At 48.3% G+C, this 18,304-nt stretch overlaps 1 protein-coding gene and 1 long non-coding RNA gene across 2 annotated transcripts; one reads left to right on the top strand and one right to left on the bottom strand.

Moving 5' to 3' along the window:
* Window positions 1–1,695: 1,695 nt before the first annotated feature.
* Window positions 1,696–5,597, bottom strand: Chac1 (ChaC glutathione specific gamma-glutamylcyclotransferase 1). The gene is made up of 3 exons (XM_046460792.2): window positions 5,126–5,597; window positions 4,710–4,745; window positions 1,696–3,925 (listed from the first exon to the last, which is right to left on the bottom strand). The coding sequence occupies exons 1-3, from the start codon at window positions 5,354–5,356 to the stop codon at window positions 3,524–3,526; spliced, it is 669 nt and encodes a 222-aa protein (XP_046316748.1). The 5' UTR covers window positions 5,357–5,597; the 3' UTR covers window positions 1,696–3,523.
* A 30-nt stretch (window positions 5,598–5,627) lies between these two features.
* LOC124104139 (uncharacterized) lies at window positions 5,628–13,520 on the top strand. The gene is made up of 3 exons (XR_006855363.2): window positions 5,628–5,865; window positions 10,544–10,644; window positions 13,044–13,520. It is a non-coding gene; the product is annotated as an uncharacterized LOC124104139 (long non-coding RNA).
* The last annotated feature ends 4,784 nt before the right edge of the window (window positions 13,521–18,304 follow it).

Raw genomic sequence — 18,304 nt, 5'->3', positions numbered from 1 at the left:
TCCTGCAGTTCCTCACACTGAGACCCCCCAGGGACCCGCTGGTGTTTCATCCAGTGGACTTTCCTCTGTCATTTACCTCAACATCCTGGCAGCATAACAATGTTTCACACTCCTAGAGACACCCATCTCTTTCCTGGTTCTCCTCTTACCCTCCAGTTTTGTGTTCCCAATTCCTCTTGCTTTACTCAGACCGCCAGGCCTGGGGACCTCAACACTAAGCCTGCCCCATCCTCTTTTTCCCTCCCCTTATGGCCTCAAGCACCAATTGCATGTATCTAATACAACTCTAGCCCAGATTTCTCTCCTGTGTTTCACAGCAACATATCTAGCTGCCCCCAACATCCATGTGGATGGCCTCTCCCACAGGCAACCCCAACTTATGCCCAGGGTAGATCTTTACCCTTCCCTTTCCGGTTCCAAGGAGCCTGGCCCTCCTGGCTCTACCCTCACCTTTATGATATGATGATATACATATATGTTTTCATTCATAGTGCCTGGCTCATAACTCCCTCTCCAAGATAGGTCATAGAAACTCTAACATTCTCTGACATGTCTGATAGTAGATGATAAGACCCCCTGAAGGGGTCCCGATCCATAGCTGCAAGGAAGGAGTGCTGAAGAAGCTGAAGAAGCTGGCATGGTGACACATGATTATAATTCCAGAGGCTTGGGAGACTGAGGTAAGAGAATCACAAGTTCAAAGCCAGCCTCAGCAACTTAGCAAGGCCCTAAGCAACTCAGAGAGACCCTGTCTCAAAATGAAAAATAAAAAGGGCTGGGGATGTGGCTCAGTGGTAACAGCTCCTGGGTTCAATCTCCAGTACCAAAAACAAATAAACAAAAGCAAAAACTTGGTGTGTACTCCTGGCATCAGAAGTGAGGGGTTGGTCTTGGGGACTGAACCCTCAGCCTGTGGGATCACCAGGAGTGTCAGAATCAAATTGGCTTCCAGGACACCCTGCTGGGTTCCTGCTACAGAATTGCTTGCTTACTCAGTGTGTAGGGAAAACCCACCCACATCTGGGCTCCGAAGTGGTCTGTATTGTTTAGTAGAAGAAACTGAGCCTGAGTTTGAGCTGCTTTTCCCTACTATATCTTCAGACCCTCACTCTGCTCAACCAGTCTGTCACCAAATCCTATCAATCTCACCCCTAAATCACACTCAGATCCACACTGCTGCCCATGCCTCTTGCCATGGCTCGCACCGTCACCTCCTGCTGACTGGCCTTCCTCCTCCAGTGTGACACAGCAACCAGAGTTTCCTCATTAGCACACCAGAATCCACTGGAGGTCCGCCACTGACCCAGGAGGAATGCCACCTGCACAGCCCAGCACAGTCACTAGGGCAGCTGGCCCCAGTCCTTCCCTCTATGCAGCCTCATGTCCCCTCCCCTGCTGCTGGGCCAGCCTGTCTGACCTTGTCTCCCAGTCAAGCACATGCTGTTCTCTGACTCCCTGTTCCCAGAGGTCCCATTTCAGGCTCCCTCCCCCAGAAAGTCTTCCCTGACTGCCTGTTCACTCAGCTCAGGGCTCCTTTCGACTTGCTCCCATTTCATATGGAATGGTCACCATCAGTTCTAGACTCCAGGTTCCTTAAGGAGGAAGATCCTGGGCTGGGGCTGTAGCCCAGTGGTAGAGTGCTTGCCTAGCATGTGTGAGGCCCTGGGTTCAATCTCCAGCACCACCAAAAAAAAAGAAAGAGAGAGAAGACCCTTTTATTGTTGTATCCCCAGTGCCTAGAACAGTGCCTGACACAATGACTTGAGGAACATGTTTAGCTGACAAATAGCCCTCCCCACCCCGTTCAACCTCCAGTCTAGAGCCAGGCTCTGCTCTGATGCAGGAAGCCCCAGAGGTGGCTGCCCAGGGATTTCTGTCACACACTTGTTGTGTTGTCCTGACCAGGTTCCCAGAAGAACCTGGCTGAACTCCACACTTTTCCCATCAATGGCTAAGATTACAAGGCTGCCAAGACATGGGCACACGACTCAGCATGGCACCCTCCCCAGGCACAACACCTGCCCAACTTGATCGGAACTGACCCTGCTGGGGACACCAGACCAATCCAGGGCACTGGCCACAACAGCAGTACATACCACACAGCCTGTCCCCATCCATCATTTCATGGGATCTGTCCCCTCATAGGGTGAAGTGCTCAGAGAGCTAGGTACTTCTCTGAGGTCTCTAGGTAGTGAAGGAAGGGGTGGTTTGGACAGAGACTCTTCTGCTAAATCCTGTCATCTTGGCCCCACTCCCATCTTGCAGGTCCAGGAGACCCTCATAGGAGCCATTCATTGTTAAAGAGGGGCAGACCAGGCTGACATCTAGGTACTGTGACCTCCCTGGAGCCAGAACCTGAGGAAGAGTACACAGGGAGAGGCAGGGGGTAAATATGCAGCAACAAGAGAGCATCTTACAACTTATCCCAATATGGGCAAGTCTTGGCAGCTTGAGACAGAAGAAGGGACAGCCAATAACTGCAGCCCCAGGAGGCAGCTGTGAGCACTCTGACCCTGGAAGTAAAAGGGACCTCAGGTCCTACAGGCCACAGAATCCCACTGTCAGTGTTGCCCAGAAGTTGTCATCCCCATACCCTAATCCACATGCTCCTTTAGTAGGAAGCCAGAGTTCTGGCCCACCTGCCAGGAAGAGCTAGCAGCTGGCCCTGCAGCTGAAGGAAGACCTGGTATAGGGTCCAAGCCTTTTCCCTCCTAGGAAACTTCTAGGGTATACCTGTTGCTTACCCCAACCCTCATGTAAAGAAAGAAGCACATCCCAGCACAGCAGAGATAATAAGAGATCAATTTATGAATAACAGTATGAGACAGACAGGGAAGGAGCAAGGGCCTATGGTGATGAGCTTCCCAGAAACAGACCAACAGATACACAAAAGTGGTCCAGACAGACAAGGAGACAGAGTCGGAGAAACAAAACCCAAAAGGTAAGAGGCCCAGGCCCAGTCTCAGCAGTTTTGTCTAGGCAACAGATCCAGCTCTGCCCTGGGACTCTAGTGGGTGAGTGGGATTGGAAAGGGACTGAGTCCTTGTAGGGCTCCCTCTGCTCACTTCCCACTGCCCCTCCTGCTGGCTGGGAACTTGGGCAGGTAATATTTCCAAGGCTGGGAAATGGTTGGTCTGGATGGACAGAAAATCAAGGCTCTTAGAGGCTCCCTGGAGAGGTGGAGGCCTGTGTAGTGTGGGGTTAGCAGCAGCAATGAGGGAAATCTGGTCAGGCACCAGGGCCTGAGGTGGAGCCACTGCGCAGCAGGGCCATGTCCAGGGCAGGCCCCCCCCCCACCCACCCTGCCACCACACCAACATGGTGCAATAAATAAAGTGTTCAGAAGTCAGTGTCAAGCAGGAGAGCTAGAAGCTGGCAGACTGACAGGGGCTTAGGAAGAGAAGTCCCCAGTTGTCTACCATGACATCTCAGGAATTCTAGCTGTATCAAGTTTGTATCAAGCACTGTGGTGGGCACCTGGCCCTGATGTCCACATGGGCACTCCCTGCAGGGGCTCAGCCCCTCAGACCAGCGCCAGAGCTTGCTCCGTCGGGCAGAAGCAGGGCAGCATGGTGCCTACAGCATCCACGATGGCTTCCAGATGCTCATCCTGGGCCTGAGGCCCACAGAGCTGCATGAAGTCTGCAAGACGCAGCAAGTACTCAAGATTGTGACCAGAGAAGCCTCGGCAGGCCAGGATCTGTGTAGCAATGGCCTCTTCTGGAGCAGGGCCCAAGTAGCCAGGGTTCTGTGGGGTGGCCACATAAGCCAATGCCTTGAGTGGTTGATCAGGTGTATCTTGAGGATAGAAAGTGACTTCCTTGGTGTCATAGCCACCAAGCACTGCCTCTCGCACATTCAGGTACTTCAGGGCCTCGCTCACCTGCTCACCTTGGACCTGGTATGCCACACCCCAAGTGCAGCCCTAGGAGGAAATAAAGATATTTCTGATCAGTCACAGCAACTGTTTGCTGGTCCCTCCTTCATTACAGAATGATATTCCCCCACCCCCACCCCACCCCCCGTGACCCAAGGACTGTACTTTTTTTTTTCTTTTTTGTGGTGGTACTAGGGAGCCCAGGGCTGCTTTACCACCAAGCTATAACTCCACTCTATATATCTGTTTGCTTGCTTATTTATTTTTATTAAAATATGTTTAGTTGTAGATGGAAATACCTTTATTTTATTTATTTATTTTTTTAAGTGATGCTCAGGTTCAAACCCTGTGCCTCATACTTGCTAGGCAAGCACTCTACCACGGAGCTACAACTCCAGCTCTTGTTTATTTATTTTTTGAGACAGGGTCCCACTAAGTTGCCCAGGCTTACTTCAAACTTGGGATCCTCCTGCCTCAACTTCCCCAATTCCCTGGGTTAACAGGTGTGCACCACCAGGCCTGGCTTATGCCTCTTTTCTTAAAAGGTGGTCTAATCCCAGGGAGGACAGGATTTCTATTCATAGTGTGGTTCAGAAACATGTAATGGCATCACCTGTAAGCTTGTTAGAAATGGTGCACCTCAGACCTCATTCCAATCCTACTGAATTAAATTCTGCAGATCCTACATAACTCTGAGAAACACTGAGCCAAAACATACTTCCACTCTGCCAGACAAGCAACAGCTATAGCTTACAGTCATGGGCCCAAAAAGCTCTGTGTGTGGCACCCTTCCACATTGGGTGCTGGGTCCCCCTTTTCCCAGAGCACTTACCTCACGATCTTCAAGGAGGGTCACCACACGACCAGGCTAGGGAGGGAAGGAAGATTTTGAAAGACAAGTTAGAAATCAGTTCTGCCATCAACGCAGAGAAAACCTTATCATTCTGTTGGCTAGGACTCAGAGAGTCCTATTCATACAGAGGGATGAGCAGCGAGTGATGTAGGGATACAGGAGAAATAGTAAGGCAGATAGATGGCAATGGTCCAGATTGGTAATCAACCCAGGGATCCACAGGTTTACCGACTCCAGGCATCAATCACACAGTGATCACTTGGGCACACAAATTTAAGCCACAAAGCCAGACACAGTTTTACACATTGGCCCAGAGAGCCCAGGCTATTCCAGGGCACCGGCGCCCACAATGCTACCCACCGCCCTCACCCCCCTGGGCACAGTCAGATTCTCACCATCTTGTCGCTGCCCCGATGGAAGGTGTCTCCTTGCCAGAAACGGCGGCTGTAGCCTCGCACGAAGCCCACACGGCTGTCACTGTAAGCGAAGTCGGGCCTCCACACTAGGGAGCCATACCCGAAAATCCAAAGTGCTGGAGGGTCGCCATCCTCCTGGGGGTACTGCGCGGATGCGTTCGGAGACGGCGAGGGGGGCGGGGTGTTCTGGGCTGCAGGCTCTTGCTTCATGGTGCCGGGCACAGGGACGGGCCCGGGCGGCCTCCGGGGCTGGTCTCCGGCGCGGGCACGGAAGGACCGACGGACGCGCACACCTGGCCTGGCACCGGTCGGTCGCTCCAGCTGAGTGGCCCCCACGGAGGTGCCCTTTAAACCCTCCGGCGGAGGGACCCCCCCCGCCCGCCGCGGCCAGCTGCCGCGGTGATTGGGGCGGGGCAAATCCTCTTTGGGCCAATCATCTTCGGATTTTGCTTCTCGGTTAACCGCGCTACTCTTCAAGTGGGTGGCTGAGTGGCCTGCCCCGGGCTCAGTGCGCTCGCTGATTGGTTCGGCTCCACCTCGTGGCAAACCTGGCAGAAGTGATGCAACGGCAGCGAAGGTTTCCCCAGCGCCCGCATGCAGCAAGGGCGCCTCGGATTGCGTCAGGCGGCGGGCAGTGGGCATGGGCCCGGCGTGGTCACGGGCAGTGGGCTTCTCCTTGGCAACTCCTCCTGGCCCGGGCCATGCAGGAGCCATAGCTGGTGGGTTTAAGGCGATGTCTCCTCAGCAGTCCTGCGGGTGATGTGGCCGAGTCACTGCCACCCCAAGACTGTCCTGGGGCCGGAGCAGGACACAGCCAGAATGAGCACTCTGGGCGTTGTAAACTCCTGAGAGCACGCACCCACGGCCGACAGCGAGGAAGCTGTAGGAAGCACCGTCCGCATTCCACTCCGGTGCCTCACGCCGTTGGCTCGCGTGAGCAAATGGAGAAACTGAGTCACGGGGGCGCGAAGGGGTTCTACAGAGGCTGCGGTTGAGTCAAGTCAGGCAGTCAAGGTTTGCAGACCTCACGTGAGGTCCACGTCCGGGCCGGGTGTGGAACCTCCTGAGCTCAGGCAGGTTTGAGGAAGATCCAGCCAGAGCGATTGGGACAGCAGTCACTTTGGCTTCCCCGGGCATCTGTGGTGAAAGGCCTTAACGTGAACGCCAGACCAGCTTTGCCCTAAGGCCATGGGTTTAGCTTTTCCCAGACTTGAGAATTTGTGGTAATGGTTAATCCTTAGGCGCTGAGGTGTGATGCACTGCCAGCAGCTACAGGCCTTTTCCTTTGGCTACTCACCACCCAGTGGAGAGTCCCACAGGCCATCTGGGATCAACTCCTTAAGCAGTAGAAAGGGGCTGCCAGATGGGGGTGTTTTTGATTAAAAAAGAGAAACAGAGGCCGCAGAAGGCCTTCCCCGGGTGGAACTGACTCCCAGAGATTGTTGTTGAGGTTAGGGTGAGCCCTCTGGCAGGGGAAGTGGACAATATTAGTTCAGTTCCTAATTATTGAAATTAAACATTATCTGCACACTAAGTGATTGTATTCATTCCAAAGGTGAGTGTGTAGCAGGAAGCTATACCTTTAAAAATAAATTATTGGGGGGCTGGAGTTGTGGCTCAGTGGTAGAACACTTGCCTGGCATGTGTGAGGCACTGGGTTTGATTCTCAGCACCACATATAAATAAATAAAGTTCTATTAAGAACTAAAAAATTAAAAATAAGTTATTAGGCCGGGTATCTTGGCACAGGTCTGTAATCCCAGCAACTGGGGACAATGAGGCAGGAGGATTGCAAGTTCCAGGCCAGCATCAGCAACTTAGTGAAGCCCTGAGCAACATAGCAAAACCCTGTCTCAAATTTAAAAAAAAAAAAAAAAGTGAAAGAAAAAAGAAGGGGGACTGGGGAGATGGCTCATTGGTTACTTAACCCCTGAGTTCGATTCCTGGTACCAAAAAAAAAAAAAGTTATTGATCTGATGAAGGCTGAGGTGTAGCTCAGTAGTAAAGCACTTGCCAAGTATGCAGGAGGCCCTGGGTTCAATCCCCAGCACCAGGAAAACAAACAAAAATACTCACAAGATTTTCAGTAGTATTTGTGTAAAAATCTGAAGATAAGGCTGGGGGTATGTATAGCTCAGGGATATAGTACTTACATAGCAAACTCAAGGTCATGGGTTCCAAAAAAAAAGAAAGAAAAAATACTGAAGATGGTACCTAAATTGTAAGCTGACATCAAAGGAGGCCTGGGTTTCCTTGTTTGGTTGCTTGCTTTTTTTTTTTTTTTTTTTTGGTACTAGGGATGGATTTAACTCAGAGGAGCTTAACCAATGAGCCACATCCCAGCCCTCAAAGGAGGATTTTGTGTAGTAAATTCTAATTTATGAAAAAGTCTGGGTTCTTTACAATGAACATGAGGAAAATAATTCAAACAAAATGGTCTTTTCTGGTCACTCCTTTCTCTTTCTCTTTGCCTGTTCCCCAGGTTCACTCTATCCTTTTTTCTCCCTATCTGTTCCTGTTAGTCCACCTGAGCACCTCCTTTGCTTAGAAAAAAATATCCTCTTCTCTTCTCACCACCTTTGTAAGTGAATGGAAAATGGGAAGCTGATAACAGCACATTGCTGGAAGTATCTGAACAGGCCCAAACAACCCTCTGAGAAAGCAGCTTAGTGATACAATCAAGAACCATAAAATGTCCCTGCCCTCTGACCCAATACTTCCACTCCAGGAAATTATTCAAAATATGGGAAAAGCCACATGTCTGAAGATTTTCAATGCATTGTTATTTATTATAGCAAAAACAAAAGAAAAACTACTTAAATATCCAAAAATAGCCAAATGTTTAAGTAAATTATGGTCAATTCACGTGATGGAGAAGAACACACACACACACACACAAGTGCCAGAGCATGTACAGGCACAGGGACAACGTAAACATCCAGTGATAGATGTTTACATAAACTTGAGATTAGTTCATTAAATTGGTGAAGCCACTAGAAATAATTGTATATGTCTATACTGATTGACATGGAAATATTTGTCTGTGATGTATAATTAAGTGAAAAGACAGGGTATAAAATAACCTGCTAAAACTTCTTAAACTTAAAAGTCTGGGGATAGGCGTGGGTATGGAGTAACATCCTTATAATCTCCATGACTCCAGAGGTTAAGGCAGGAGGATCGAAAGTCTGAGGACAGCCTGGACTGGGCAATTTAACTAGACTGTCTCAAAATACAAAAAAGGCTAGGCATGTAGGTCAGTAAAGTGCCCCTGGGTTCATCCCTAGTACCACCACCAAAAAAAAAGGCTGGGGCTGGGGATATGAGGAGAGCACTTGCCTAGAATGTTTGGGGCCCTGGGTTCAATCCCCAGTTCTGGGAGCAGGGGAGGCTAAATGTGCTTATTTGCTTAGAACAATTCTGGAAGAACACTTGTGCTCAAAGTGATTGAGTTAAAAGATTTGCGTATTCTTTTGTATACTGATTCTGAATGAAACTTTATAAAAAGAACATGAACATTTAAAAAGAAGGCTATTTCTAGTTCATTGATCAAAATTCATTATGAAAACAATGTAGTAAAAATGCCAGTGATGCATAGTTTAAAAATGCAAAATATGAACTATCACATTTACTATGATTAACATTTAAAAACAAGATGTATGAGGAAGGGGCTGGGGATGTAGCTCAAGCGGTAGCGCGCTCGCCTGGCATGCGTGCAGCCCGGGTTCGATCCTCAGCACCACATACAAAACAAAGATGTTGTGTCCGCCGAAAACAAAAATAAATAAATATTTTTAAAAAAAGATGTATGAGGAATAAAGGTTGGGACATCAAATACTAGTGTTAGGGCTGAGGATGTGGCTCAAGCGGTAGAGCGCTCGCCTGGCATGCGTGCGACCTGGGTTCGATCCTCAGCACCACATACAAAGATGTTATTTCTGCAGAAAACTAAAAAATAAATAAATATTTAAAAAAAAAATACTAGTGTTAGACTATTGGTATTATGGGTGAATCTTTTCTCTATTTCCAAGTTTTGTGAAATTTAATTTGATTATTATTAAATAATTTGATTATTATTAAACCTTGTGGGGGGTACTGAAACTGATCTCAGGGGTGCTTTACCACTAAGCTATATCCTCAACCCTTTTTATTTTTATTTTTTATTTTGACACAGATTTTCGCTAAGTTGCCCAGGCTGGCCTCAAACTTGCAATCCTCCTTCCTTAGCCTTCCAAGTCCCTGGGATTACAGGTGTGTGCCACCACACCCAGCAAAATACAATTTTTAAATAATGAAAAGTTACCTTAAAAGAGCAAATAGATGCTTTTCTGATGGGTTAAGGAGTAGTGGCCTATCAGCTTATCTGAATCATCTGAGTAACATTTTAAAGATATTCATTTTTTTCCCCTCAATACTGGTGATTAAACCTAGGGGTGCCCTATCACTGAATTACACATGGTGTTCATTCTTGGCCTTCTCCCACCCCAAGTAAAGCCCAGAATCTTCATGACTTCTTATTCCTGTCCTCAGTAACCTGAACTTGCTCCAGGCAGAGTTAGGCACTTTCCCCTGTAGGCTCCCACAACCCCTTAGGACACATTTGTTTATTTATCTGATCCTTCCACTTCATAACAAACATGATGCTTACCATATGGTGGGGCAGTTTGCTAGACACTTTTACATCCATTCTAATTATAAACTTCTCTCCTCCTTTGTGAAGTAAACCATCAGTTCACAGATAAGCCAATAGGAAAGTTAAGTAACCTACTAACTTCGACAGTGTAAGTAGTAGAACCTGGGTCTAAAGGCAGATGGTCCAGCTCTGAGTCTCCTCACTGATAATCACTGGACATCCTGCCTTCCATGAACCTGAGAGCTCTTAGAGAAGGACCAGGGGAGCCAACACAGTATTGACATGTAGAAGGTTCTCTACAAACATAGTTAGAATAAAGGCCATGGCAATGTCTCATGTACTGCATGTCACAGTTTCAGCCTTGACCTTCTCAAACTAGGATCTCTACAAAAGCTAGCCAAGGGGATCTTCAGCACCTTCCTGTGAACATGGCTTGCCTATTCCCGTTCCTTCCTTCTCCTTTCCAACAACATCTGTCTTCTTCCCTCCCCTGTGGGACACACCCAAGCAACAAACCACCCACTTAGCTGGTTCCTCTCAATTAAAAAAAAAAAAAATCCAACCTATTTTTTCTTCTAAAATCCCTTCAGGAGAAGGCTGCTGATATCATGCCCATACAGATGCCATCATCTCAGGAGAGGTGATGGGCCCAGGCATCACCTTCAGCTTGTAGAGTTACACATGATTGGCACATGATGCACACGTGATGGCTTCCTCTTTTAGACCTTTTCCCAAATTGTTCTTTCCTTATTATTCCCCTGCAGGTGGTCACTTCTCATTTCCTTATGATATGTTCCTTCTCGCTTCTCATTCCTGACACTGTGATCAACTTTTGCTGTTAGCAAGTATGATTATCTGAAATCAGGTAAGGGTGTGTTTGGGGGAGTTATGGAATTAGGTGAATTTAATTTACATGAAATTGTTTTATAAAGCTGCTGATTCCAGAAGGATGCAAATCCTGCCCAGACGCAGGCTCTAAACTCAGCTTGCTCAGATTTGAGTCCCACTCCACAATGTACTAACCATGTGGTCATTGGTCCTCAGTTTTATCAACTGTGAAATTAGTAATAATAATAGTAGTAGTAGTAGTAGTAGTAGTATGCACCTTGTAGGGTCTGAAAAAGATTGAAATAAATAACTTGTTAGCCAAAGCTGGGTACATGGGCATGCTCAGTAAATGTTAGCGCACGTGCATGTGTGTGTTTCAGGATTGGGGTTGCTAAAATAAGTTAACAAAATAAATGAAGGCTCACACCTCCCACAGAGTTCTGAGAAATAAGTGTGTCCTCAGGTTCCTGGTCCATGTGCAAGGAGTACATAGCTCCACCAACATTCTGTCAAGAGGAGGGGAAAGTGGAGCAGTGGAGTCCCTCCACTCAGTGAGTAGGGGAGGGAAGACTTTTCTTCTACCTTTTGAGGGTTCATTAATTGAGTCTGAAATAGACAGCAGGCAGATTAATAGGAGAAAAGGCATATAAATTTATTATATGCCCAGAGCCATCTTATGAAGGAAAATTGAATAACCAAAAACCCAGGATAGGGGGGAGGAGGGAAGTAAGCAATTAGGGAAGGGTAAATGATTTTTCAGAAAGATGAATGGACCATCAGAAGAATAGGTGACAGCCTGTGATAAACTGTGACTGAACTGGGGTTGTGGTTCAGTAGTAGAGCACTTGTCTAGCATGGATGAGGTGCTGGGTTCCATTCCCAGCACTGCAAAGAAAAAAAGAAATGAAAATCTTCCTGGGTATGGAATTGGCCTCCAGCATCCTCTCCTGTGATACAAACTTAATCCTTCCTGGTTGATGAAGTTCCAGGGAGGGCTCATGACAATTGAGCTCCTTCTGGAGGACCTGTTTTTAGGCGGATAAGGGAAGTCAATGAAAGTCCCTGCCTGCATTTACTATTCCCCAAGTGTCCTCAAGTTTGGAGCAGCATGCTGAGTTTGGAGCAGTCCACCTCACAAGAGAATCAGAGGTGGGTAGTTCTGCTGCTTATGCAGCTACCTCCAGGGCCAGGAAAGGTGCTTGGCCCTCTGCCCACAAAAGCAGGGACTATAAGGATTTACTCATATCCTACAGAAGTGCATGGGATGGTGGGAAAACCTGGCTCCCTTCCCATCGTCCAGCTCCCAAGCAAGGAGAGACCCAGTTGACAGGGCACCTCTGGGAACCAGTGTTTTACTTATTCAGAACTCAGTCCTACTCTACCTAGAAGGGGAGGGTTCAGGGCTCTAAGAGAGGGCTGGGGTAGAGAGTTGCACCCCTAATTCCAAGGAGAGATGAAGATATAATTTATGTGGGCAGGAAGCAACAACTGAAGAGCTAGGGAGAAGCTGCTGTGGGGAGCATTTCAGTGGAGTTGAATAAGAATTTTGGGGTACAAAAAAGATAGTCTGAGACTCAAAAATGACAGGGCAGGTGAGCTGTTAGAATGCAGGAAAAGCCCTGAGCCTTTGAATTGCAAAAATTTTCCTGTGCAAACTGGCCCGTGGCTCTTGCCCTTGGCCCAAGCCCTTGGTCCACACCCTTGACTCATGTCCTTGCATGCAAAATAATACAAGGACACTGCACAAGTGCTAGAAAAACCGTTGTGAAGTTATGTAATTCTGCCTTGACTCCACCTCTGTTTCAGCCTTAGTTACTGTCCCTCTATAAATAATACCACAGACCAAGGTCCTATCTCTTCCTCTGGAGGTGGCTCATATTATTCCTTGAATGTGTCTTCCTCATGTAACCCCCAAAACTTCTCACCCTCAAGATAGTCCCAGTTATCCCTTGAATGTTTATTTCTTTACCCCCAAAGATATTAGATAGTCTGCATTCTCCCTTGAAAGTACATCTGCTTTCCTAAATAAATCTGTCTGGAGCATGCTGAAGTTCTCTTTGTGTCACATATCCCTACATATCCTAAGTTAAGGTCTCTCTCTCAGTGAACCCCTGAGATGATAGAGTGACTGGGCTGCATAGAAAGTGTCCATGGGCTCAAAGCTGAATGTCAGACCCTGTAGAAATACTGCAGTGTGACAGGCTATGGCTTTAGAAGAGAACCCTAGAAAACCAGGCTCTGTGGGGAAGTATGACTGTTGAATGTTCAATTTGTTCAACATTTTCTGAGAGGGTGCAGACTCTGAGGCCCATGGACAGCCAAGAAAGCCCCTTAAATGAGAATAGCTGGGATATCATTGCCTCAGAGCCCACTGTTAATGGGAAGAGAAAGATCCCAGAAGCTTTAAGTTTTTTTTTTTTTTTTTTTTTTTTTTAGCAGAAAAATAAAGAGGAGCATTGAGAGAAGAGAACCATCTGTGGATGTATGAAACTGACCTGGGCCTAAGAAGATATGTGTGGCCCAAATATCTGTCTCTGAGGAAAATGGACAGCAATCTTCAGATAAGTAAACTTCCAATTTGAGCTCAGTCAGAGGGACCACTGGAGACACACAGGCTGGCCATGTCTGTTGGGGCTGTGGCTCTGCCCTGCAGAAAGTGTCATGACAAAAGGCAGGCCCAGGACCTGAGCCAACCTGTTGCTAAATCAAGATTCCTGAGATCTCAGCTGGTTACCTTCTGTGATACTATAAGGTGTTTTTTTTGTTTTGTTTTGTTTTGGTTTGGGGCACTAGGGATTGAACCCAGGAATGTTTTACCATTGAACTACATTCCCAGTCCTTTTAATTTTTTTAATGTTTTTTTTTAAGGGCCTTGTGCATGCAAAGCAAGCATTCTACCAACTGAGCTATATCCCCAGCCCTTTTTTTTTTTTTGAGAAAGGGCCTTGCCAACTTGCTGAGGCTGACCTTGAACCTTTGATCTTCCTGCCTCAGCCTCCCAAGTTGCTGGAATTAAAGGTACATGCTACTGTGTTGGCAACACTATGAAATACATATTTGGTCTTCCTCCAGTTTCCTGGCATACAACTCCTAAAACCTTTGAAATCTAAAAAGTAATAAATGTCTTTTTGCATGCTAATGAGCTGACTAATGGCTAGCAGCCAAGAAGCTTCAGGATGAGGGATGGTCACAAGATGATAGATCAAAGCCTGATTAGAGGTTTGACACTTTCAGCCCCATCCTCCAAACTTAGAGGAGGGAGAAGGGCTAAAAGTTGAGTTGATCACCAATGGCTAATTATTTAATCAGTCATGCTTATGTAGTGAGATCTCCACAAAAACCCAAAAGCATAGAATTGGGTGAGCTTCCAGAATGCTGAACACATGGAGGGTCCTAGATGGTGGAGCATCCAGACAGGGCATGGCAGCTCTGCATCCCATCCTTCATATCTTACCCAGTGCATCTCTTCATCTGTATCCTTTATAATAAACTAGTACATGTAATTAAAGTGTTCCCCCAAGCTCTGTGAGCCACTCTAGCAAATTAGTCAAACAGGAGGAAGGGGTTATGGGAACCCTAATTCATAACTGATTAGTGGAAGCACAATTAAACCAAACTCAGACTTGTGATTGGCATTGGAAGTGGGGGGAAGTCTTGTGCAGCTGAACCATTAACATATAGGATTCAACAATATTTCCAGGTAGATGTGTAAGAATTGAATTGAACTACAGAACACACAGCTGCTATCTGCTGCAGAAAGATTGATTGGTTCCTGGTGAGGAGAAATCCCCATTTGCATCTTGGTAACCAGAGGTCACAGAATTGTTCTGTTTATTGTGTTGTGAGAGTAAAGTTGTGGGGGGGGATCTATGTTTCTTCTCAGACCTTGTGCCTAGTTGTAGCCGTGGCTGGCTTTTTGGCCCCTGTGTCCTAGCCTTTGGGGATGGAGGCAACAAGCCAAGCCCACACTTGGCCAGGGTGTTAAGGAGTGCAGTGTCCCTGAGGCCAGGGAAAAGGTGACAAAAAAAATAACTTGTGGCAGATCTCCAAGAGGGAAGGTGACTTTTTTTTTCCTTTTCCCAGCTAGAGGGATTGAACCCAGGGATGCTCTACCACTAAGTTATGTTCACAGGCCTTTTTATTTATTTATTTATTGAGACAAGGTCTCACTAAAGTGCCCAGGTTGGCCTCAAACTTGTGTCCTCCTGCTTCAGCCTCCTACAGGTGCAGGAAAGTGACTCTTCTTGGAGTCTTGCTGCTCCTTCCCACAGCAAAGGCCTCCCTTTCACAACCGCCCACTTCAGAGAAGGATGACCAGCCTAGCCGGGGTTCCTCAAAGACAGCACAAATGGGAGCAAAAGTGGAGGCAACTGCCTCACATGCTCCTGAGTCTACTGCTGGGATTATTTAAGCAGACTCCAACCCCACTAGAGCCCACCTCGGTGCTGTGGGCAGGGGGAGTAGCAGCTCTAGAAAGTGGTATACCTACATACATTTAAGGATTAACCAACCAGGAGCTAAAACAGTGCTCACAAGTGTTATATATTAACTCATTTCAACCTTAGAAATGTACAAGAATGGGGGCTGGGGATGTGGCTCAGCTCGCCTGGCATGTGTGCGGCCCAGGTTCGATCCTCAGCACCACATACAAACAAAGATGTTGTGTCCGCTGAAAAACTAAAAAATAAATATTAAAAACTCTCTCTCTTTTAAAAAAAACAACTATGATTATTAAAGAAAAAAAGAAATGTACAAGAAGTATTATCTTCAGAAAGGTCAAAGATAGTTAATTTCCCCGGATGGGAGAACATGTTTTGCCGCCAATGCCTGATTTATAATAAGTGCTCAATCCGTGCTGAAGGAAGAAAGTAAAGGATGGACTTGTCCCAGTAGATCACCTGGCAATAAGGGGTGGTGCTGGAAGGGACCTTCAGCCCTCTAACTCAACAGTTTCTGTCCAGGCCCCATTCCCTTCCATTCTGGCTGCCCATTGGATGAAAGTGGCAGAACTGTTGGGGGGAGAGCTGACTGGCCGAGCCCAGGAGGCGGCTGCTGCGCTGGCTAGAGCAGGTGCTGCAGCTCTGCTGCTCCTCTGGAATCCCTGGGGATATTTGGAGGAAAGTATCGCACTAGGCTCCCTCCAGTTTACCCCTCGGCTTAGGGGCGCCGAGCCTAACAGAGCTCTCTAAAGCCCCCAAACGCAAAAGATTCAAGCTTTCCTCGGCTTGGACATTGCTTTTCCGCGGCTGTACGGTTGGCTCCGGACGGCAGCCCTCCTCAGCCCCAAGGCCGCACAGCGCCCTCTAGTGTCAGACCTCGGGCCGCGCGGTTCCACTCGCAACTACGGCTTCTCGCAGCAGCAGCCCCGCGCGGACTCCCAGGTTGGGGCGGGATTTGGGAAAGGAGGAGGAGGAGCCCAGGGGGCCGGCGAGTCTCCGAGAAACTTGCGGCCTTCGACGTTTTCCCGGCCCGGGAAGTGAGCCGGGGTCGGCGGCCGCAAACAGGAAGTCGGGCTATAACAAAGGGCGCGGGGGGCAGGGAGCCTCTGAGCTCCAGGTCGTGAGGAGGCAGGTGGAGGGCTGACCCCGGCAAGCGGGCGCACCTGTCTCTTCCGCTGCAGCTCCAGGCCTGCCGGGATCTATCCGGGCCACAGGGCCAGGCAGTGCGCCCTGGGCGCGAGGGAGGGCGCGGCCTCTCGGGAAAGGCCACTGGGACCTCCCAGGCGCATCACCTCCCCGGGAAGGGACAGTCACAGTTCCCTGAGTGAATCACTTCCATCCCCTTCCCGGAATGTAGAAGGCCACGTGGATCTGCTGATGCTGTGGGGGAACTGCAGGGAAATAGTCTACTGAGGGCGGGCGTTGTGGGACCAGGTCAGAGATGGACCCTCCTTACTACCCAGTTGAGTCAAGTGTCTTCATCTAGCCTAAGTGGAAGTAGATATGGGCCACGGTCATTTTTTCTTTTGCCCTCTTACCAGCTCAACCCTGAGGCAGGCCTTGTCTGTACAAGCCTTCTTCACAGCCCCTCCCTAACTGTTCCACAGTGATCTCCAGGTAGAGTTGAAGAAGTCTTGGAAAAGCCACTGTCCTCAGGGCTGGAGGTCACTGTGGGGTCAGATTGATTCTCTAGGCAGCATACTGGCTCCAGACTGATACTAAGCTCAGAGTTCTCTTGTGAAATATGCATGCACACCAAACATGAGCATTTGCTAACCCATGCAAAGAAATTCATGGTTAACCTAGAGTCATGGTCTAGTCTGGTACATCTGTACACCTGAACATTCAAATGGTCAGGAAAGCTTCGAGTACCTTTCCTATGAGAAGGGATTGGATCCTCAGTGACCTTCAGGAAATCCCTAGGAGAGTCAAGCTGTGGCTTGTTTGCACTCCAAGTGTCTGGCCTGGCTTCTGCTGAGGTGAAGTAGCAAAGCCTAGGCTCCAACCTGCAGCCCACACCACATCCATGGTCCTCACTTTGCCCAAGAAGCCAACATGTTGGGAGGTTTTGGTGAGTGAGTTTAGCCAGCAGCCAGCACTCCAAGGCTCTTCTCGTGCAGCCCAGCACAGCCTGGTTGTGTGGACGTGCAGTCCTGCGGGTGTCCTACCTGTCCCCCACATGGGAGCCTCGTCATCTTGCCTTCTGTCCCAGCCCAGTTTCCCCCGCCCCCCAGGGCCCGAGAGCTGCTTTCCTGTTTCATTTTGGGCAGGAAGAGTGAGGTCGTGTTGTTCTTCCCCCTGCTGCCGGCTCAGACTGTGGGAACAGTTCCCTGAGTGCTTTCCTGTTTGATACCCTGTGTGTGCAGTGAAGGGAATGGGGAGCGATGAGCAAGGCATGAAGCTTGTGCATGCTCCTGAAACTGGCACAAACACCAAGGTCCAGGGTCAGGGGAGGAGAAAAGGGGAGGCAAGTTCACTGTGTATACTTGCACTCCACAAGGAGTGAGGTATTTGGTGGGTCTATTTTGCTTTACTGTGGACAGGCTAAGAGCTGGGAGCATCTGTTCAGCTTTTTATCAATGGCTCATTTTGTCATCATTTGCTCTCCATAGAGTATGTTTGTGGCTGTAAAGAGAGGACTCTGGCACCCTAGGGACTATCCTGTGCCTTAGAGGAAACTGGGCATGGAGTAGACTGGAAACTCCCTCATTAGTGCCTCAGTCAGAGAAACCCAGGCTCCAACTCCTCCCCTCTTTACAGTCTCCAGTAAACTCCAGCAGCTCTGGGCTAACAAGGAAACCAGACCCTCTATTCTCTGTCCACCTGCAAGAAGGACAAACCCAAGGCAAACCCCTCAAAGACCAGAAAAGAGCAGGTACAATCCACATGAAACCTTGCAACAGCAGGTGAAAGGCCCCAGATATCTTCATGGCTCAGAGACCCCATTCTCTGAGAAGAGAATCTTGTTGGATAAAAGAAACACAGGCAGTATATGGTGGTGCATGCCTACGCAGGAGGCTGAAGCAGGAGGATCATAAGTTTGAGGCCAGCCTTGGCAACTTAGCGAGACTTTGTCTTAAATAAAAGGGGCTCGGAATGTGACTCAGTGGTAGAGTGCACCTGGGTCAATACCAAATACCAAAAAGAAAAAAAGAAAGAAAAGGAGATAGAGGGACAGGACAAAGGATCTCCACATAAGCTTTTTCAGGCTTGAGGAAAGAAGGAGAGAGATTCTGGGCAGGGAAAGTATTCCCCAAG

This window comes from Marmota monax, unplaced genomic scaffold (genome assembly GCF_021218885.2).
Source record: "Marmota monax isolate L192 unplaced genomic scaffold, Marmota_monax_Labrador192_F-V1.1 WCK01_AAM20220418_F8-fsc00001, whole genome shotgun sequence".
NCBI lineage: Eukaryota > Metazoa > Chordata > Mammalia > Rodentia > Sciuridae > Marmota > Marmota monax.
Note: the sequence above shows the minus strand (reverse complement) of the source record. Positions and strands in the feature narration are given on the sequence as shown.